The 22,189-nt window shown below is 45.2% G+C and overlaps 2 protein-coding genes across 2 annotated transcripts in view; one reads left to right on the top strand and one right to left on the bottom strand.

The window, feature by feature from the left end:
• Positions 1-2,610: 2,610 nt before the first annotated feature.
• On the top strand, positions 2,611-3,852 carry NKX2-4 (NK2 homeobox 4; the record flags this gene model as incomplete). Its single annotated transcript, XM_081149094.1, has 2 exons — positions 2,611-3,064; positions 3,245-3,852. The coding sequence occupies 2 exons, from the start codon at positions 2,611-2,613 to the stop codon at positions 3,850-3,852; spliced, it is 1,062 nt and encodes a 353-aa protein (XP_081005220.1).
• A 4,926-nt stretch (positions 3,853-8,778) lies between these two features.
• The window catches only part of XRN2 (5'-3' exoribonuclease 2), a 64,682-nt gene continuing 51,271 nt past the window's right edge, over positions 8,779-22,189 (bottom strand). Inside the window, exons 28-30 of the mRNA XM_081150094.1 lie at positions 17,457-17,520; positions 12,479-12,617; positions 8,779-10,404 (exon numbers count right to left, since the gene is read on the bottom strand). Of these exons, the coding sequence (XP_081006220.1) occupies positions 10,339-10,404; positions 12,479-12,617; positions 17,457-17,520 (269 nt within the window). The 3' untranslated portion in view covers positions 8,779-10,338. The remainder of the gene's footprint in view (positions 10,405-12,478; positions 12,618-17,456; positions 17,521-22,189) is intronic.

Raw genomic sequence — 22,189 nt, 5'->3', positions numbered from 1 at the left:
ACTATTCGGTGTATGAAGTCCCCCAGCATTTGGAAAGGGACTCTCTGCAGGCAGCCTCCCCACTGGTCAAGGGCTGTTTTCTCCATCGACGGGAACCTTCCAGATGTAAATGCACCTGTAGCAGGACCCATGGTGTTGAAAAACAAAATACACAACCACCTGTGGTGTAACCACTTACGTAAACTGCTACCCCAAGTCCTATTTAAAAAAAAAAAAAATTACATGAGATAAAATGTAGAGCCTGAAAACATAGTGACTAATAATAGTCTGGGAGGGGGGGACTAATGGTAAACATGTTTCCAATGCGGATAACAATCAACATGAAGATTATGATCCTGGGCTTCCTTTCTGAAACATGCCTGAACTTGAAAAATAAAATATAATGGTTCGCAACTGGCTTTTATAGGCACAGATGTTACAACAACTATTTTTACCTACCCTGTTGTCTCGGAGGAAAGTTTGGAAGGAAAGGCTTTCTACTACTTTTTATTCAAGCGAACACAAGTAAACACCACTGAGTTAAACCACAACGTAAAACTCACACTACAGTTTTCGGGCTTCCAGCAAGCCCTGAAATAGGCGCGGACACGCTTCTTCGTGTGTCACCAACTTAAAGGTCAGCCGCCCGCGGGCAGCCCCGTGCGGGTGGGAACGCAGCGCCCGCCCGCGTCTCGGGAGGGACCTGCCGGCGGAGCGCGTCCGAGGGGCAGCGGCGACTCGCGGAGCAGGAGCAGGGCTGCGAGCCCTCGGGGCGCGGGCTGTCCCCGCGGCACCAAAGCGCCGCCCGCACCCTCCCCTGGCTGCTGCTTTCTTCTCAGAGGTGACCCCACTAGTCCCCCCCAAACCCAAGGGCAGATTCTTGGCAGAAGCACAAAGACGACACAGCGACGACTGAACAACAAGGGCAAAGGCACTGGGGCCGAGGCTGACGCGGAGCAGGACGGATCTGGGACCGTCCTGCCCTCAGGACGCGCCCCCCGTTAAGGGGAAGCGACTCGTGCGCAGCCTGCGGTGTGGACTAGAAACCCCGCTCAGGAAGCACCCCACTGGCTCCTCCTCTTCCTCCTGCCCAGGCTCCAGAAACCCCAGAAGCCGCACCGTCCTTTCCCCTTCATCGCTCTTTTTAACGGAGAGATTACTTTCCAAAGTCAGCAGGCTTCGCGCACTTCTCGCCTCATCGGTCTGTGCAGCGCTTGGGGGGGAGCTGCAACGTCTAAGTTCTTTGTTATCCAAGAAACCACCATGCTCATTTTTTTAAGAGGAACGACTAGTCTCACCTGATTTCTGCACCCATTTCATAGCCCTTCTTTGAACAGGTTGTATTTTCCTCGACAACAAAAAGCCACATTTTGAACAGCTAGAAATAGTTGTACTTTGGGCTTTTTCTCTCTCTCTCTTCTTTTGGATTATGGGAGTGACAGGAGAATAATCCCTAAGAATTAAGGGGGGGAAAGAATGGGGGGAGAGAGGGGGGAGAGAGGAGAAAGGGAGAGCGAGGGAGGGGGGAATGGGGGGAGAGAGGGGGGAGAGGGGAGAAAGAGGGGGGAGGGAGAGGGAGGGAGGGGGAGGGGGGAGGGGGAGGGAGGGGGAGAGAAAGGGAGAGCGAGGGACGGGGGGGGGGGGGAATGGGGGGAGAGAGGGGGGAGAGGGGAGAAAGAGGGGGGAGAGGGAGGGAGGGGGAGAGAGAGGAGGGGGGAGAGGGGGGAGAGAGGGGGGAGAGGATGGGAGGAGAGGGCGGGCCAGCGAGCAAAGGGAAAGAGCAGGAAGGAACTTTACAGGTGCAAGCTGAACCTGCAACCTTTTGGCAAATAGAAGTTACTCTTTTTCCCCGGCCCAGCCTCAACTCCCGCGGAGGCGAGGCGGACCGTCACCAGGCGGCACCTGCGCATCTGCGAGCGTCTCTGCGTGCGCTCGCTCCTCGGACTGCGGTACTTGGAGCTAATCGGGAAGGGCCCGTGTGGTTCTCACAAAATGACGCTAACGGGCCTGAAGCCGCATAAATTAGGAGCCCGACAATGGCGAAGGGCGGTCACGCACCTCTCCTCGTCAAGCGCTCTCAGGGTGGGACCCGAGAGCTTTTTTTAACACTTAGAGGAGCGCGGGCGAGCAGCTGGGAGGCCCGCGAGCGCCGCGCCCCCCCCCAACTTCGCACACCCGCCGCCCGCCGTCGTCCCGGCCTCGGCCCGCGACACCGAGGGAGGCGGCCGGGCGGCGACGCGCGCGGCCCCGCACTTCCAGCCCAGACGCCCGCGGGGGCTTCCACCCCGCCGCCCGGGCCGCGGCGACCGCGGGCGGAGGCGCGGGCATGGGGAAAGCCAAGGGGGTCGCCTTGCCAAGCGGCACCCACCTGCCCCCTTTCCCTTTCCTGCCTCCGACACGGGGGGGGGGCGACGGAAAAGGATGCCAATGACCATTGTTTGCCCGGTTGGGATGTTGCTCCGCCCCCCGAGTCTGTCGTAAACCCGGCGCGGGACTAAAACAGACCCCGAGCCGCAGCTCCCCGGGCTCGCGGCGCCTCCGACTCCTCGCGCGGGCCCCGCGGCCGTGCCCGGGTGGCGGCGACGAGGGGCCGCGTCCCGCCCCGGCCCCTACCTGGCGGGCCGCCGAGCCATGTCGTTGAGCCCCAAGCATACGACGCCCTTCTCCGTGTCCGACATCCTGAGCCCCATCGAGGAGACCTACAAGAAGTTCGGCGGCGCCATGGACGGCGCGCCGCCCGGCCTGGGGGCGCCCCTGGGGGCCGCGGCCGCCGCCTACCGCGCGCCTCCCGGCGCCTCCGCGCAGGGCGCGGCCGTGGCGGGCATGCAGCCCCCGCACCCCCCGCACCCCATGGCGGGGCCCAGCGCGGCGGCGGCGGCGGCGGCGGCTGCGGCGGCGGCGGCCGCCACCTACCACCTGCCGCCCGGCGTCCCGCAGTTCCCGCACGGCGCCGTGGGCGGCTACTGCAACGGCGGCCTGGGCGGCGTGGGCGAGCTGCCCGCCTACGCGGACGGCGTGCGGGGCGGCGCGGCCGCCGGGGCCCCGGGCTGGTACGGAGCCAACGCGGACCCGCGCTACTCGTCAAGTGAGCGGGGCGGGCGCGACGGGGCCGGGCTGCGGGCGCGCGTGGGGCCGCGGGTCCTGGGCTCCGACCGGGGGGCGCGGGAGGTCCCGGGACGCAGCCGGGGGGACGGGGGTGCTGGGACGCGGCCGGGGTGCGAGGCCGGCCCCGCGCTCACCGGGCTTCCCTCGGGCCGCTGCCCAGTTTCCAGGTTCATGGGGCCGTCGGCGGGCGTGAACGTGGCCGGCATGGGCTCGCTGGCGGGCATCGCGGACGCGGCCAAGTCGCTGGCGCCCCTGCACGCGGCGGCCCCGCGCAGGAAGCGGCGGGTGCTCTTCTCGCAGGCGCAGGTGTACGAGCTGGAGCGGCGCTTCAAGCAGCAGAAGTACCTGTCGGCGCCCGAGCGCGAGCACCTGGCCAGCATGATCCACCTGACGCCCACGCAGGTCAAGATCTGGTTCCAGAACCACCGCTACAAGATGAAGCGGCAGGCCAAGGACAAGGCGGCGCAGCAGCTGCAGCAGGAGGGCGGCCTGGCCCCGCCGCCGCCGCCGTCGCCGCGCCGCGTGGCCGTGCCCGTGCTGGTCAAGGACGGCAAGCCGTGCCAGAACGGCGCGGGCGCCCCGACGGCAGGCCCCGCCGGCCCGCAGCCCGCGCCCGCGCCCGCGCCCGCGCCCGACCTGGAGGAGCTGTCGCCCAGCCCGCCCGCGCTGCACGGCCCGGGGGGCGGCCTGGCGGCCCTGGACGCGGCCGCGGGGGACTACGGCGGCGGGGTGCTGGGCGCGAACCTGCTCTACGGCAGGACGTGGTGACCCCGCGGGGCCCGGGGCGGGTCCTGCCCGAGGCCCGAAGGCTTTGCGGATCGCTGCGGGAACGGCCGAGGAGACGTACCCGAGCGGGCTGCGGGGCGCGCGGCGAGCGGCGGACGCACGGACGGGGCGCGCGGAGGGCCGGCTGGGAACCTCCGCTGCGGGCGGAGGCGCTGCGGCCCCGGGGCCAGGGCCTGCGGCGGGCCCGGCGGCGTCGAGGCGGCGCCCCCCCCCCCTCCCCGAGGCTCCCGACGCTGCGGAAAGCGGCCGAGCCCGCGCCCGCCGCGCTCCCAGCCGAAGCGCGCAGAGTTTTCAGACGCTGGAGACTCGGTTGGTGTTTGTAGCTCTAAAAACCAACCCAGCTTTAATGATGAATCTTTTCTAAAGTGGAGCTTATCTTGGGAGATGAATTTTCGAAGAGCCCCCCCCTTAAGTGCAATTTCATTAACGCTTGATTGGAAGTAAATTGGTGGATCATGCACATGGCAACATTATTGCGGAGGAGCTATTAAATGGGGAAAAAATCAGAATACTGCTTATGTGGACTGATGCAGCTTTCTAAACTTAATGCTGATTTTAAAATGTTTTGGTCATTATTTGGCTAATGAGTGTGTGTATATTACCCTAAAACAGGACCCCCCACCCCAACCATGCAGTTCATCGTCAGAAAGAAGGGTTGTAAACGACTTTTTAGATGGAATCTGGCCTCCCCAAATCGACTGATAAAATAAATACACCCCTTGCCCTGTAGACATATTATGTGCACTTCCTAAGGTCCTTGCTGGTCTGATTGCGAATGCCTTGATAAAACGCTAGAAAAAGAAAGCAAAACTGCTAAAATTGACATCCATTAATCTGTATTTCAAAGCATGTCAAGAAGGCAGAGAATAGGTAACTTATTGGACTGTGTAGTCAGTACGTAAAGGATACATATGATTTTTATAATTTTCCATCCCATTAGAACTTAGGGTTGCACACCGATTCTGTTGGTGTTTTATTGTACAAATAATGTACTCTTTAATATGCCAATTTATATTTCCTATGTTTCAAATGGATATTTAAATATAACCAAAGAAACAAGTACTTTCTTGTGAAAGTCAAGTGGTCCTTTCTTTTTCACTAAGTTATGTAGGTTTGTTTTTTGTTTTTTTGTAATAGCTGGCATGATGTGACAACACAGCTCCGTTTACATCTAATTGAAATAACTGGTGGTGGCGTAAAAATACTAAAAGGAAGCTAAAAACTGTGAACTTACAAAATTAATGAAAATTAATGGACGTAATGTGGATAGAGCCTGATTTATACATGATAGAAACAGCTGCCAGAGAACCTAGACCTACATGGGAGGAATTACAGTTTGAGATGGAAACATTTTCACTTCATTTTTGTTTGTTTGTTTTATCTGAAAGTGCAGAGTGAATCCTTAGGAAGGTGTTTTACAGTTAAACTTGCACTTTCTCTAAACTGTACTTTGTATAGTAGGTAACCAGAAACTCCAGCCACTTCCACAGGAAAAAACAAAACACAAAAGCAGCAAGGGAATCAGCCTTTATCAAGGGGCCGTGAGTGCATTTTTGGAAACAACTAATTTTTAAGACATTTTACATAAAAGTAAATAATTTAAGCAAAATAAATAGTATGAAATGGTGCAATACACCTACAAAAAATATACTCCCTCCCAGTCTGGGGTTTTGCATATTGATGGAACTGATTTTCAAAATGTTAACCAAGCAAGCGTAACTATTACTGATGTACTTTGATTCCCTCAAAGAAAGTAGCACCAGAATTCGAAAATTTTACTTCTAGAAAACATTCCAAAAGTCCACATGGCTTGATATATATATATATATATATATTTAAATATATAAAATATATAATACTATATGTGTGTATATATATAAACAGCCCCAAAGATAACAATAATAGCTTATGGACTAAGGGCTCCAAGTAACATTTAAAGAAAATAAATCTTCATGGGCAGTTTTTTCCTTTATTTATTTCTGGAACAAAGAATCCTTTAGGCTAAGTGAATTCTGTATCAAAAAGATCATTAATAAACAGCCTCTTTATACAATATTTTCTGCAAGTGTATCTGCCACAGGCATCTCCTTCCTTCCAGCATTCTTTTAAGGAGTAAAGGGCCCAGGCCCTAAGTAATTGCTGCCGAGGGCTTAGCATTCTGCGCTCAGACACTACTGAGTTTATGTGTGCACATCCTGAAATCAGGGTGTTTGATTCTTGAAACATGAACATTAAAAAAACATTCTTACTATAGGATTCCGCATTCTGATTCATGCAAAACAAGAACTTTTTTTTTTTTTTTTTTTTTTGCAATTAGTGCTTTGCAGATCTTTTGTAAAAACACAAACAGCCAGACTAGGTGAAACTCATTAACTGGAGAGGGGGATAAGTGTCTTCACAGCCAAGAGGGAGGGTGGGCACAGGGTCCAGTGGAACAAAGCCCCTCAAAGTTTAGCAGAGGCCACAGCCAAACTCTGTTTCAGAAATGCTAACTGCAGATGGGACCTTTTCCTAAATGCGTGTGGGTTTTACAACAACCTAACTTATCTTTTCTAACCGAGACACAGGAACTGAAACCCACAATCAAGATTGCAAGAGGAACGGTGGGGATTGCAGGTACTTCGCTGTCCTCTGGGATGGGATGTAAATTGAAGTGTGTGTGTGTGTGGTGTGCAGTGTTGAAGTAAACAGGGTGTCTTGTATATGGGGGGGTGGGGGTGTAACCCAGTTGTCTTCTGTTTAAGGCTTAGCTCAGAACAAGTAGTCAATCAGACTTTTATCAGCTGGTGTTGTGTTCAAACTCTCTGCTAGCGACTGTTTATCTCCAGTTTAAAGCAAATCAGAGACTCAATCCTGCTCACTAAACGCAGGCAGCTTGCAAACACTTGCTTTGTTAGCCTCACTGAATACTGACGATTTAGAAAGACTTTTAGAATAAATTTGTGGACCACAATCACGTAAAAACCCAACGATTGCACTTTTAGGTATGAAATTGTGTGTAACAGAAAACATAAATTGCCCAACTGTTTGACACAACACCGTGTGTGGATAAAACCCTGCATGTTAATTATTTCAGTCCAGTTTTTAAAAATACTACTTGCCGAACACAAACCCAATGAGAAAGGGATCTAAGGTAGATTTTATTAAGAAAATGAATAGCCTTTTACTGCTAGTGAGGACTGATGAGAAGATTTAAAGACTGTACCCGCCAGCCGGTCAGGAGCTGGCTCTCTCCAGTTCCTACTCAGATCACTGATTTCAAGGTCACTTTGATTTCATTATTAAGTCCGGAGGTAATGGAAGCTCCTGGGAGAGGTTTTTTGGTTGCGTTTGTTTTTGATTTGGAAGGTTTACCTGCAATTGAATGAAACGCAATTTTGTTTTAAATTCCATGTAACCTATTTTCAGCAATTGTCTGGGTGGCTTCTCTAATCAGAGTTTAACCACCAATTTGCCCAACTCAGTTGTGCGAACTGTTTTGCGGTCGTGGATGGTTCTGTTTCCGTTTCACACACAAACATCAAAGCCTGTGCTCTCGCGGCCTCGGCCCATGAACCTGGTGTCGGGAAGCAGGCGGCACAGGGCCGCTTTGAGCCTGAGCGGAGGGAAATTCATCGCGGATGGGTCGCTTGTTATTTCACTAGTTTGTTGACTTTTTCCTGCGTGGAATCAGAGCACCCATCGCCAGGAAGCCTGGCGGGGTGTCCGCTCCGCGACGCGCTCGGGTGGGCAGGAGGGAGCGTGCGCAGGCGGTGGCGCCAGCGGGGCAGCCGCCGGGCCGGGAGCGCATCCTGGCGGCCCTCCCCGCGGGCCTGCGCCGCGGTTTCCACGCGCCGCTAACCGCTGAAACCAGCAGCCTCGGGAGGGAGGCCAGTTTCCGCTCTTCCCTTTCAGGTCCGGGGCCTTCGTGCAGGCAGCTGAGATGAAACAGGTCAGCTGGAGACGCTGCGGCGCCGAGTCCGGGAAACCGAGGGACGCTGCTGCGAGGTTCGGCTCGGGCCCGGTGGCGGCCGGGACCCCAGGGGTCGACCTGAGCTTTCCCGCGCCCGCCCTGCTCCACCCGGCAACTCGCTGGGCTCGCGGGGCTGCGGAGCGAGGGCCCGGAGCCAGGGCGCAGGGCGCAGGGCGCGCCCCAGGTGCGCCGAGGGCCGAGCGCTTCCTGCCCCCGCCGCGAGGGCGACTGGGCCCGCGGACCCGGGGCTCGTTTCTGGAGAGCAACACGTCTGTCCCCACCGCACCAGCCCCGCGGCTTCCCGGCGCCACCGCCGTCCCTCTGCGAAGTCGCTGCGCCCCGCTAGAGGTGCGCCCGACCTCCAGCGCGCCCCATGGCAAACTCGAGCTCCGGCCCCGGCCCCCACCGCGCTCCGCGCCGTCACACTTAAGTTAACCTGCCGGTCATTACACCCACTTTGCCCCCGTCCGCTGAAAGGCAATCTAACAGTCATTTGCGGGTGGCTTTGTGCTTTAATGTGCATTACCTCGTTTGATCTTTGCGGGGCGGAGGCTGCTCGGCGAGGACCATTAGCGCCACAATCAAGCCGGCCGCCTCCAGGTCCTAAGATCGGTAAGAGTCGTTCAAGGCCCTCAGAAACTTCGCCCTGCTTAAAGATCATCTAAGGGAGCAGAGCTAATTATTTACGCTCGGCCGTTAGCTTTACTTACACCTGAATGTGGAGGGGTAGTTCTGGCTTTAAACACTGAACTTAAAGTTCTCAAAAGCTGTCACTGGTTGAAACCGCCCGGCATTTTCTGGAACCCTCCCAGGCGGGACGAGCTGGGCGGCGGGTGGAACCGAGGGCGCAGCTGGGCTGGCGGCGCCCTGGGGCGCGCCCCCGAGGAGGCAGCCAGCCTCTGAACTTTCCCATCAGGCTCTTTGCTTAGGCGTCTTCAAAACGACACGATACATAGTAATTTTCAAATTTAATTTGTTAATAAGTTGCATATAATTGTGGAAAAGCCAAGTCAAAACGGAATTATTTTACAGACACGCTCATGACAGCTTAAAACAGTGCTACATCAACCGAAACGGGGGTCTGAGAACAGGGGCCCCGGACGCAGAGCTCTGGGTACCCGTGAGGCTGCCGGTGCGACCTTTACATAAGCTCCTTGGGAATGGGCTACACATTTTTAATATTTGGAAGAGAAATTGGAGAAACTTGAAGGAAGGCATTACTATTTTAACGTACTGTGAAGGTAATACCCAGTGGGCTGTTGTTAATTCCCAGTGGAGAGACTTTGTCTCAACAATAAAGGACCCCGCTGTTCTCACACTCACCAGCAATGAACTCAATAGCTTCAAAATACTTTCTTATTTAAGACTAAGGTGGGATTTTTAACACAGAAATAAGATTAACAAGTGTGCATTAGTTGATTATTAAAGCAAAAATATCCCAAGTCAGAGGTCAAAGAGAAATCTTATTTTACAACCTTAGGCTACAGTGGCAGAAGGAAACAAAGCCGCAGGTCTTTATAACGCACCTACACTGCTGTGGCGATCAGCCGAAAGCGCATATGGAGTCTGCGTGTGAACTCCAGCCTGACTCAGGAATTACAGTGTGCTTAGCAGCAAGGAAAAAAAGGAGTACAAGTTGGAATCTATTATGAAATACACACACACACAAATATATATATGCATGCTAGGAGCACAGACTATTACCTATGTATTGAACTTTTTATTTTTCAACTTTTCTTAAAAATTTTTAAAAAGTCCTTAAAATTGGTACAGAAGTCCACAGGAAATTTGTAAAATGTAAACAATTTATCCTCACAGATTTTACTGTTAGCCAGATCAGCAGCTAACGGGTTGGCTGGGTGGTCATGTGAGCGTATCACCTTAACATCTACTTCTTCATTGATTTTCTTTTGACTTCTAATTATAGAAATGAACTGTTTTCTGAAAAACTGCTTTTAGAAAAACCAACATGCTTGGCTAAGATTTTCAAAGTTGAAATACTGAAAAAGAAAAAGAACACGAGAGACCAGAGTTTTAAGTTTTTGTTTCGTTTTGTTTCTTTTTTTACTAAAGTCCAGAAAGTTCCATAAGACAAGTACATTAATGAAATGTTTCCAAAGAAATACTGCACAATATATACTCTAGTTGGCTGAGGGTTCCAGCTCAAGAGTTCATACCTAATTCTTGTGCGTTAAAAATCAGCTGGATCTTGGATGATCTAGAACACACAGTTTTGAAATCCACGGCTGGTTTGATTTTTAACCATAATGAAAATCCAGTATTCCTATCCCATCAAAGTGTTTTACAAGCAATAAATTCAGATCCACTGTATTATGTAACACACGTCTTTGGAAAGCAACATAGAACAGTGAGATCAGATCAGTAGAAATATACAGTTAAAAGAAATACACAAAGTACTGTAGTTTTCTTAAAAACTACTACTTGAGAAAGAAACCTTTCCACAAATAGCATGAAACTGTAGAATGATGAAGGATTTGGGAAAGCTTTATAAAAGCCTAGTTCCAATTGTATCTTCCTGAGGGTGGTGGCAGAGGATATTTCCTTCCTTCTCTGGGATAGCCCTAAAAATAAGCAAAAGAAAGAGTTTCTGGATTAACACTCCTGCAAAGAAATTAATTTTTCATCTCTATGGAAAAATACACCATAAAGAAGGCAAATATGTCTTAAAGGTATATCACATGGAAGGTCTCCATAATACACAGGTGCTTTTGGTCAGCAGCTTTATTTATACAAAGCTTGGTGCAAAGTGGAGCATTAGTAAATAGCACAAATGCTATTACTGACAACTAACCAAACAAGCAATGTAAAAATTCCTCAAAATCCACATGAATGAACTGTATAGTTAAACGTTTTGTATAAAACCCCTGAAGTTCTCAATGTTCCCACCACCTCCAACAAGCTACACTGGGGCAAGATGCCAGCAACAGCTTTAGATATATTTACACCAGGAAAGTCAATCTGCTTACCCAAGGCAAGAAGTCAGATAAGGCCTAAATAACTATTAATTTTAGGGTGGGGTTTTTTTTTGGCAGCTATAAATAGTAGAGCATTAAGTAACATATCAGGTTATTATATAATCAATTACTAGGGGCATTCCTAACATATCCTAGGTATCCTGCAAATAATGTTTCTCGTAGACTCCTCAAATACACACTGTAGGCTAAGGCCTTATTTAGTCATAAAAATTTCACTATAAATACAGTGAAATCATAATCATATTGTTTTTAACAATGATCTACTATAATTTAATAGTACTTCAAAAATTGTGATTTAATAAAAGTAAGTGTAAAAGAGATCAAAAAAAAGAAATGTATTTCCAAAAGGTCCTAAAGGAATTATAAATGTACCAAGGGTTTTGCTCTCCCAAGTGTGTTAGACCTTCGCCTCCTGTAATAGCAGAGAGCTCCTCTAAAAGGGAAGATCTCCTCTGGAGGTGGCAGCAGACAATGAACTGGGTCAGAAATCCAGGCGTTCCCAGCTTCGCTGCCACACTGCCAAGTGTTGGAGGCTTTCACCTCCTGAATGGAAGTGAGCTGACTGGACTAAACACTCTCCCAGATGTCTTGTAGGTACAAGCATGTCTTCGTCTCAGTAACATTCATTATTTATATTGCCCAGTATCATCGACTCTAGTAGCATAAACAGTCTCAATCTACAGTATGATATTTAGAGATTAAATATGAACTGAGTCTAATAAACTGTTACAAAATTCTCTCCAAAGACAATTAAGATGATTATTTTCTTGTAAAGTGAAGCGAGACTTGTACGACTACACAAAGAAAAAGTGTAAAAACAGTTTTTCTTAACTATCAGAATAAGGGGACACATAGTAAGAACTTGAGTTACAAAATTAATATTCGGAGCACTGCAAAAGGCCTGCAGGCAACTCCAGGTAAGCAATCTGAAACCACTTTGCATCACCGCAGGTGCCAAGCTCCACAAACAGCGCACACTCTGAATCACAGCACTCTGACCTTGTCCTCTGGCAAGGATTTGATGAAAGAGCATGGCTGGGAGACAAACAGAATGAAGCAAATAGACTTCAGTCTTAAATGTTGCAAAAGCTGGATGCTATAAAGAAAAGGAAATGAAGCTTACACCTACTAAAGGTATTTAGGAAGAATTATACTCATTCAATGTATAGCTGTTTACGTTTGGTAGAAAAATATGTGGAATTTTTTTTTGAAGGGAAGATTTTTTTCCATGAGGAGAGGTATCAGATAAGACAGAAGGCTTCTAAGGTAAATAAAGAGACCTGAAAAGTAGATTCCTGCTTTCATCTGCTAGAAAATTACCATCTTTGAGAGATCCAGTTTGTAGTAAAACAAAAAGCAATATCCTTAAAAGGATAAACAATGTGTCCCGGAAACTGACCACATTCGTGCTAAAGGTCACTGACTGCTATGATTAAAAGAGCTTTTGGGTCCAGAAACTGTTCAGCATCTTCAAGGTCTAACCTATTTAGTGAGGCAGATACTTGCCCTACATACATTCTTAACGAGGGACCCAAGTTCAGCTGAGCTAATCTATCAATATCTTATCTAGAAATGTTTTTAAGAAAATATGGAGTCTTGAAAGGCATGGCTAAGTACAAAGTGAGCAGTATGCTTTTCGCCCCCAGCCCAACCATATCACCTGTCTCCCTCCACGGTCATCGCGTCTGGGTGGATACCCGCCAGGCCCGGCTAGCATCTGGTACTGGTTTGGCTGAAAGGCTGCGTTTTGGGTTTGGAGCATCCGGTTCCATGGCAGGAGAGGTTCAGCCCCAACACCTCTGTGGAAAAGCATAGTGTGTGCGTTAGAATCAAGCATGTTATACAGCCACAGGCCTAAAACTGGCAGGTGTCATATCCAAATTTGAGAACAATCCAATTTTGCTGCATTTGTCATATGGGATACATAGTATCAAAGTGGCCTTTGTATCCCACACATTCAGTGTAGTCTAATGTTTCATAAAGTACCAGCGTTTATTAAAAAGAGTGTTTCAAACTCAAGTGATTCGGAAAGGCCTGACTTTAAAAATATATTTTGTTCATTTTCAATTGTGAAATTTCCTTTTTTCATGTAAAGATTTGGACCCAAGATCTCCAAGTTGGCTACATTTAAGATGCTATCCAAAGAGTAAACATGTACAAGACAAGAGAATGAGGCTTTATTTTAAAAATGTCCAGACTCGTTCTTGGGAGTCCATTCTTTCTAGTTAATTGCAGGTTGCAAATGAATTCTTACTGCTGAGTATTTTGAATCCAGGGTAGGGGACTTGGCTGTTTTTTCCCATCCATTATTCTGCTCAATATGTCAGAAGGTCTGATCGGGAGGAAACCTTTTCAAGTTCTATTGATGCAGCTCTCAATTGACCACGGTGACCTAGCAACATGAGCACTAATTGGCATGGGCCGACTGGCATTTGGTGTACAGTTTACATGGGAACACAGATTCAACAGCTATTATAACCCAGTTTGCCGGCCCAGATTACTAGTCAAAAGAAATGTTTTAATTGTCTTCAAGTGCCTATTTTAACTTTGCAGATACAAAGCAACAGGTATGATGTATGAAATCATAACTTAATTTAAATTAAAAAACAATGTAGCAAAGACATACTTTCTAAAGGCAATCACTATTTAAAACATAACTTTCTCCTCGAGACATTTTTCTGAACTTCAATTTTATACAACAGTCACTACAAATAATAAACAAAAGCAAAATTCTCCAGTATATTTTAACACTAGAAGCTTTGGGGCCATTAAAGATGTTAGGAGGAATCACAATAAAACTTTAAATTTGATGAAGCACTGACGAGCTGGGATTAGCTGTGACTGTATCAGCATATGAATTTTACCTCCTGGGTCTTAGGGGAAAAGAGCCCCAAGTTGGGCTCACTGGAGAATGTATTCTTCTTACAGCTATTCAAGCCTGAGTCCATCCTCTCCCCACCCCCCCCCCCCATCTCCTCCCTTCTCTTGGGTCTGCCTTTTTTTAAAAAAAACACCAAAGATGATTATTTTTGCATGACGGCTTAAAAGAACAGCTCTCTGAAGAATTCTACAAAGGCCAATGCTATTCTCTATAGCTAGTGGTGAAGCCAGGGCTCTAATAATATAACTCGCTCTAAGTGAGTCCCAATAAAATAAATCTACATTTCAGAAAGAATATGTCTATATTCAGGACCTGTTATTATTTTTCGGGTTCATTATGAACACAAATCTGTTTTAGCAAGAACGCCTCATCTGTTGAGTGATAACAGCACTGTGCACAGAGACAGGAATAGTCTCTGGTCTCTGCAGGAGTGAGGGGTTAAGGGGGTAAGGTTTCTGCTGTGACCAGAGAGGTTCATCAAAACTGGGCCATTAATGCAAAACCCACACACCCAAAATGTACCTCACACATTGTAGTAACTCTAATAAACTGTTTTCAGTTTTACAATGATCAAACTCACTCAACTGAGTTACAGGTCAATCTGCTAGTTAGACTCATATACATTATAAATTTTTTTTTTTACATTATTTTATGTTCTAAAAATAGGTTAAGAACAAAGCACAGTTTAAAAACACAAAGTTCTTTTTGTTTGATATTATTTAAAATATTTTTGACAATGGTAAGTTTTATAAAATAATTTAAACAGAAAAAACATGTATTTTCCACAAGCTTATTATATTTTTATACTAATTATATTAATTTGTAAACACAAACTGAAATTGGCCTTGGAAAATACATCTTAAATACAAGACAGAAGTGCTGAGATTAACACACCAAATATTAGTAGCTACTTACGGAGGCACCTAATCTGAGGCATTGGGACCATGGATGGCAACAATATTCTTAGGTACCTAATTACTGCTTTGGAAAGTAGCTGGCAATGTGAAGTAACAACTCCAATTTAGATGTTTTTAATTTGTACGAATGGCAAATCCGAGTTTTTAAAGCTTTTCCATGACTAAGCTTAACACCCATAAGTTAAAGACTAAATGGCCACTTTGGCCAGAAAAGAAAAGCCTCCACTGGCAAGAACATAAATGATGGGGCAAGACTCGAAAGACACAGTGCTGGACACCTGTGGGTCTGTTAGCACTAGGCTGTCTTTGTGTGGGGAGGTAAGGGATATGTGTGGGTTCCTGTTGTATTTTTCAATGACATGAATATATGAATTATAAATACCATCTCAGAGTAGGAAATAATTTAAAAGAAAAATTTAGAAAAATATGAACACTGAAAATTTTCTTTTCCATAAGGTTCTCAACCAAACATTCAAAATAATGCAGTGGAAAACTACTGAACTAAGGATCAGTAATACCTGGTTCTAGTAAGAATTCACTATTTACTAGTTGTGACATCTCAGTAAAGTCAAAGTGACTATGAGTTTGTATTTTCTCTTCTGTCTTAAAGGTCGGAAATGATTAGAATGACAAGCGCTCCAAAATGGGTGATGTACTATACCTGCTAATGAAGCTTAGGATGGCTGAATTCAGACTTTCTTTATGAAGAAATGGTCTAGTTCTTAAATGACCATGACTTAAGATATAAGTTCACATTAAACTTTTGTTTTAAAGCATGATTTTAAGTTTCTGACTAAAACTAAACCAAAAATGCCCCACAAAACTTGTCCCTAATCTGCTGAGTTCACAAAGTCAGCAAGAATAATACCAATATTTGGCTCGGGCAGAAAAAACTAAAAATACAACGGACATTGGGACAATGGTGATGACCTTAGGAAAACTTTTAACGCGTGGCGGAAAGGAGAGCTATTGGGAAAGAAAGTGCCTCAGAAATGGACGTAGATCCTTTACATCCTCTGAAGCGCCTATGGCTCTACTGTACTATTAGGCTCTGAGTAAGTGTTCTCAGGAGTTCTGTTCGAGTGAAAAGTTTCTGAGTAAGGAACGGTACAGAAGGAAGGCCTTCAGTAAGTTTCTGAACCTCTGAGCATTCACTTTCTCATCTGTAAAAATAACAGCATCTTAAAGGGTTGCGAGGAGGAATGAATGAAGTCATGCTTCTAAGAGTTAGCACAGTGCTGACACTTTGAGCAGATGAATATTAGCAATTATTAATAATATGGGAGCCCGGCCGGGCATGGCTCAGTGGTTGAGCGTCAACCTAGGATCCAGGCGATCGGGGTTCGATTCCCAGTCAGGGCCCATGCTCATGTTGTGGGCTGCAGCAGATCAATGACTCTCTCATCATTGATGTTTCTATCTCCCTCTCTCCCTCTCCTTTCCTCTCTCTGAAATCAATAAAGATATATTTAAAAAATATATATATATATGGGAAAGAGGAAAGCAACAAAGTGAGGAAACCAAGTTTTAAAATCAAACTTGACAATAGTAATTCAGAAAGACAGTTATTTAAAAAGAGATCAGCTTTATGTGATAATATGTAATTTAGAAAAATTTTACCCTTTACTCATTTAATTTCTTTTTGGAAATGGTGCAACTCTGAGGATGTTGAAGTAGTAAATCTGGTGTATGCTTTGAGCAATTAGTTGAAAACAACAAATAGGGGCATTACCAGTTGTCTTAATTTAAAATGCAGCTTGCAATAAGTAGTTGAGACTATTAACAAACAACTGAATAACACGGTTTCTTTTATCTTTTTAAAGAAAATAATGAAGTTTTAGAGTCTTTTAGTCTTTAGGAGAGAGTTTTCTTGAAAGGGGTGCAGCACTTATACCACTGTTCATAACAACACTTGATTCATTTTACATGTGAACAGATCAGACCTAAAACACTGCGGAGAGGGGAACAAAACAGATCAGAACTAGGAAGGTAAAGAAGGAAGCCTTACTATGACAGGCTTAATTCATTTTAGCACAAACTGAGGCAGCAAACCAGCATGAAATGATAGATTTTAAAGTTGTTCTTTAAAAAATTATTCTATAGATGTTAACATAATTATTCATAACATGCCTAGCAGTCTAGTGGTGTAGAGACCAACTGACTCCGAAGCACACAACTTATCAATGAAAGAACACATGTCAAACATCCCTTGTTATTAAACCATGTCACATTCTTCCTAGTCCGCGGTACTTATTAGACTGCAGATCCCATAATCCTCTTCTGAGTCCCTTCTGCGTTTAATTCAGTTCAGTCTTAAGTAGTTAAAGAAACTGTTTTCAGTGGCAACTAATAACTACTGACCTACAGTGACACTGCCCTACAATAGGCTTGTCAGCCCTGAAAAAGTTGTACCAAAGAAGCTGATTAGGACTTGAAGAGGTCTGTGGCGGGAATCAATGGTTGGTCTGTACTGGTGCTGCGCTGCCGGCACAGAAATGAGAAAAGTGGAACCCCATTAGTTATGCCTCATTAAGCTGCACAACCCCCCTAAAAAGAAATTTGTTTAGCCTTACCAAAACCTAATACAGTTTTAAGCTCTCTGTGTTGCATTTTTCAGGGCACCTCAAAAGCTTCAATAAAATAAAGGCCAAGAACCAAGAAAAGTTAGGAAAGTATATAAATATGAGCATTTTACTTCGATGTGTTTCAGCATCTATTTTCCTAAAGATCAGGCACAAGAGAAACTGTTTAGGAAGAAAGTATATTTCAAACTCGAAAAGCCCAAACCTCACAGGTTGACGTGGAAAAGTATTTGAAAGTGTTGCCTGCTTTGTTATTACCTGTCAAACCTTTGCTGCTGGAAAAGGGGAGGGGGCCCTCGCCAGGAATCCTGGGGCCTCATATCTGAAAAATAAACAGGGAAGAGTTAAACAGCAGTTGCTGTTTTTTTATAAGTAATCACTATTCAGCTACCCACATGTTTTAGAATTAAAAATTCTTGCAAAAAAATTGAGACAATATAAACTAAATAAACTAGCAGAATTATACAGAATGGAAATGCAAAAAGATACTAAACCAACAGGGTCAGTAAATTTGTTCATTCTTCCTTTGGTAACAAAACACAGTTTTAGTAACCTTGGTCATTAAATTCACTCATTTCTCTCTCTCACTATGTACGTGTGCCTGTGTGTGTAAAGATATGTATGTATTTTTACATTTATATTTTAAATGCTGTGCTAAAGGAATGGATTAGGTTTTTTCCACAAATACAAATTTAGCGCATAGTAACTTTAATAATAGAAATCCTGAAATTTTCTCCCTAGATGTGTAAACTAAGGAACCCTGACTTACCTAGCTATCATAACAGAGCAGAGAGCACACAATCTCTCCAATGCAGGCCAGAAAGGCATGTTAATAAAGGGACCACCCACCTTTCTACTGCTTTCTGAGTCAAACCTCTTCCCCTAACACAAAGCTGACGAGCAACATATCACTACAAGAAACAATTAAACGGCTACTGCTCCTCCACATGAGCGGGGTTAAAGGAACACACCACACCACCAGTGAGCAGGGGAGGCTAGTAGCTCAGTAGACTGCTATCAACCAACTGCCCCTCTGGTCTCCAGTCCTGCAGTCACCTTGGCCACCCTTCAGCAGAGTCTGTGTGTGACCTAATTAAAACAGCTGGTTCCAGGAGTTGTCTAATGAGTTCACTGTGTGAGGACAGTAACCTCCTCCAGACGCTTGAGACCCAAGGACAACAAGGCTTACCATAATGTATTCAGGCTCACATTTTAATGGAAACATAAACTAGAAACATGCTTTGCAAATTACTTCCTTAAAGGAAAGAAGAAATAAAATCTTATCTCTCTTTAGACCCTCCCCCTCCCAATGCAGTCTGGGTTTACTTAAAACAAAAAAGAGAGAAAAGAGAATTGTGTTTTAAAAGCCCCTGCAGAGGACAATACGGCACAAGTAAAGCACCTGGCTGCTCACGATTCCAGTGTGAGACAACTGGCTTTTTCTGCCCCAGGCTTCCTCCCACCTCAACTCAGCTGACAGTGTTAGACTGAGAAAGTTTCCTAAATGGACAAGCTACCCCCGGGAAGCAGCCGTGACCAGCAGCATCTGCAGCTCCATAGCCTGCTGCCCATAGGTCCAAGACAGCCAAACCCATGAGATGTCTCTCTTGGAAAGGAATGGAGAAGCCGTCATCACCATTATTTCCAAGAATCTCATTCTAAATTGAAAGAGAGGTGGCATCTCTAGTTGACTTGAATTAAGTCCCTTTTAAATCTCTTAAAATCCAGACTAGTAGCAGTCAAACTGAGAAACAATGCTGAGGAGGTTTCATGGTGGTTATTAATATATTCAAAACCTGGACAGACACTCAGGAGGCTAATCACCACGCAGTCCACAGAAAACAGGGCGAGAAGGATCACAGTGTAGGCCCAGAATAACTGCCAAATCACTACTACAAACTAAACACTATCGGAAAATCATAATTAGAGGAGGTAAAACCAGAACTACTTAGAAGACAACCATCATTTCATCTGTGCGGTTTATTTCTATGGGAAAACTTAAGGTACATTTACCTCAACACATTATGTCATTTTCAACGAGTTAACTAACATTTATGAGAAAGCAAACTACTGAAAGTAAAATCAACAATTGGGCCACTTTTCTGATCATTACTTTGTAAAACTTGAAGTCCTTTGGTCTATTCAAATATTGTACAAAAATTAGGGAAAATCAGTTAAGAAGTATTTTATTTTAGAGTGTTATATATACAAAATTAGTTAATATAACAAAAGTCAAAAGAAATACAGTGGATTTCATTTAGACTCCCGTCTAGTGCTGCACTTCACATGCCAGAACCATTGTGGCCAGTCTGAAAACACGACCCTTTTACCAGTAAGACTCAACGCCTTGATTCTGGTTTCATGATGTCTCTTTATACATGGTATTGCCAAAGAAGACACACTCTCCATAGTGCTTACAGAAGCTCCCATACAGGGTCACTAATAAATTTAAAAACGAACAAAAATTATTTAAAAAAACATATATCTGCATTAAGAAAAGCCCTCAGTACTTACAAGCACACCAACATTTCTAAGTAGAATTGGAATGTAAAATTCATTAAGTATAAATGATTTTTTTTGGAAAGGGGGAACCTTTCTATTGAACTATCCATTTGTATGGCTGTAAGAGAAGATTCATTGGAGAGAAAGAAAAAAAAATCTGAGATAGTGAAATGCACTTCAGAAAGGTACAGGTGAGAGAGGAAAAAGGACAGTTAATTTTTTCCTTTGGTCTTTAAAACTGTATCCCTTTTCTAGAGCTTCTAAGGCCACACAAACCAAGGCTTCCCAAATAACTCAAGTGACAATTTACATAACCAGCGTGGCAATCACAGAAAAATTCCATGTTTACTGATTGCACTAATCAAAAATCACATTTCAAATGGGGCTCAATGTCAAGTTTACAGACTGAAATGAAGAGAAGTGATGTAGCAGGTTCTCTGGGTTGCAGAATGGAAATGCTCCATTCACACTGAGTGCTCAGGGTTGCACAGCTCTCCAAGAAGTTATCAGTAACTGGACAATACTCATCAGCCAAAAACTGACACATTAAAGACAAATCAAAGACCTCCAGTAAGAAACACCTAAGCAGACACTTGACAGAGTTGGCAGTTTGACCAAATGCCCTTCTTGAGTGTAATTCTGCACCCCATAAAGAAAATAGCTGTGACACTAAAAATATTTTAAAAGATTGATAAAACGATGTAGATTTCAATTTAACTAAAACTAACTAAAATTCTACAAAAAAGAAACCAGACTTTTTTTAAAAATCACATAATACTTCCATAGTACTTACTATGTGCCAGGCCCGGTTTCAAGTGTTCAATAACTAAACTCGTTGATTGTGAATATTCTGTGACATGGGTATCCCTATCATTTTAGAAACTAGGAGATGGGGTGACTGACAAAAACCTGCCTGGGAGCACAAGGCTACTAAGGGACAGAGTGAAAGCCACAGCGTAAGCCCTCTTAACCTCTCCCCACTACACTACTCCGAGTTTCACGTGTACTTGTGCTGTTGGCTGAGATGACTCTTTCTGATATTTTATTTCAGAAGGACCAGAGGAGAACCAATGCCTCAATCAGGGGACTCAGGAGCTTAGGGTTTTTCAAGGCAGGATTAGGATTTGAAATCTTTCAACATTTTGAAAGTGTAGAATTAACGTTATTACACGTATCTAATGAAGACAGGAAGGAAAAATAAACACACTTAACATATGCTTAACTATACTTTGGTAGTAAGCATCTTGACAAACAAAGACTCATGGGGAGAGAAAAAGAGATCTTGGTTAAAATATTTGAAAGCACTGCCCTTTTTAGGAGGGTAATACTACCCTAAAAGACTGAGTATTCAACAAATCATAAATGTAAGGGATCAGATAAAAATTAAAAGATAAAGACAAAGAGGTATGGATGAATAGACAGATGAATAGACTGATTACAGGTAAGAGGGATTAGTTCTGTCTGCATAAATATGAAATCTAGAGGTCAAAACAGACCATAAAGTAAATATGCCAGAAAAGTCTTAATAACCATAAACTAAAGAAAACAGAAGTCAAACTATATGTTGAATGATGTATAGCGTACGGGGGGATCACAGAACATGGGATTTCCTTTCCTGACAGCAGCATTTGTCTAGGCTTATCATACGACTATGACCATTTATTATCTGGCAATGACCATTCCAGATTAGGCCAATTATTTATCCAACACACCTCCAAAGGTTATCAGGGATAGTACATGGTATGTACGATACAGTTCCTTCCAGGAAGTCCAACTTCACAACGCCAAGTTTTTCCAGGTTCCCTTATAACCAAGGGCAATTCAAATCCATTAACCTGCCCAAACCTTTCTTGAACTTTTACACTTCTGGCTTATGTGCAGATAATTCCCAATTTTCTCTCCAGCCCTCTTCCCTCCTGAGCAAGTCTGGGACCCACACTTAGCCTCCAGCAGGCGACTTCGATGCCCTCGTCCTTCAACCTCCACGAAGATCATGTTCATCACACGCTTCCGCAGTTCTTCACCCCCGGGTTCGAATTCTGCTGATGGCCCCATCATCACACAGGTATCACAGGGCACACGAGCCTTGTTCGGAATCTTCTCTCCCTCACTTGTCACAGTCCCTTACCCGGCCCTTCAGTTCCTCCTCTCCACCCTCTCCACCCTGAATCCGCTCACCACAGACCACTTCTGACCTTCATTCTCTCTCCCTAACTAGAACCACCAAGTTTTTTCCATAACCAACACAGCTGTGGTTCTAGAAAGGAGATGTGACTGTGCACTCTTCTGCTTAAAATGAGATTTAAAAAGCTCTCACATATAAAGAGAAAAACTTGCACACAAAGTAATAAATCAGCAAGGGATAAGAACAGGCAATTTATGAAAGGAAAAATGGGTTAGTGAAAATGTGATCAAAGCAGCAATTTTTAAAAATCATACCTTACAACAAAGATACACTCTTCCTTGCTTATCAAATTAGCAAGAACTTT

Source organism: Miniopterus schreibersii, assembly GCF_964146895.1.
Source record: "Miniopterus schreibersii genome assembly, chromosome: 10".
Lineage (NCBI taxonomy): Eukaryota > Metazoa > Chordata > Mammalia > Chiroptera > Miniopteridae > Miniopterus > Miniopterus schreibersii.
Note: the sequence above shows the minus strand (reverse complement) of the source record. Positions and strands in the feature narration are given on the sequence as shown.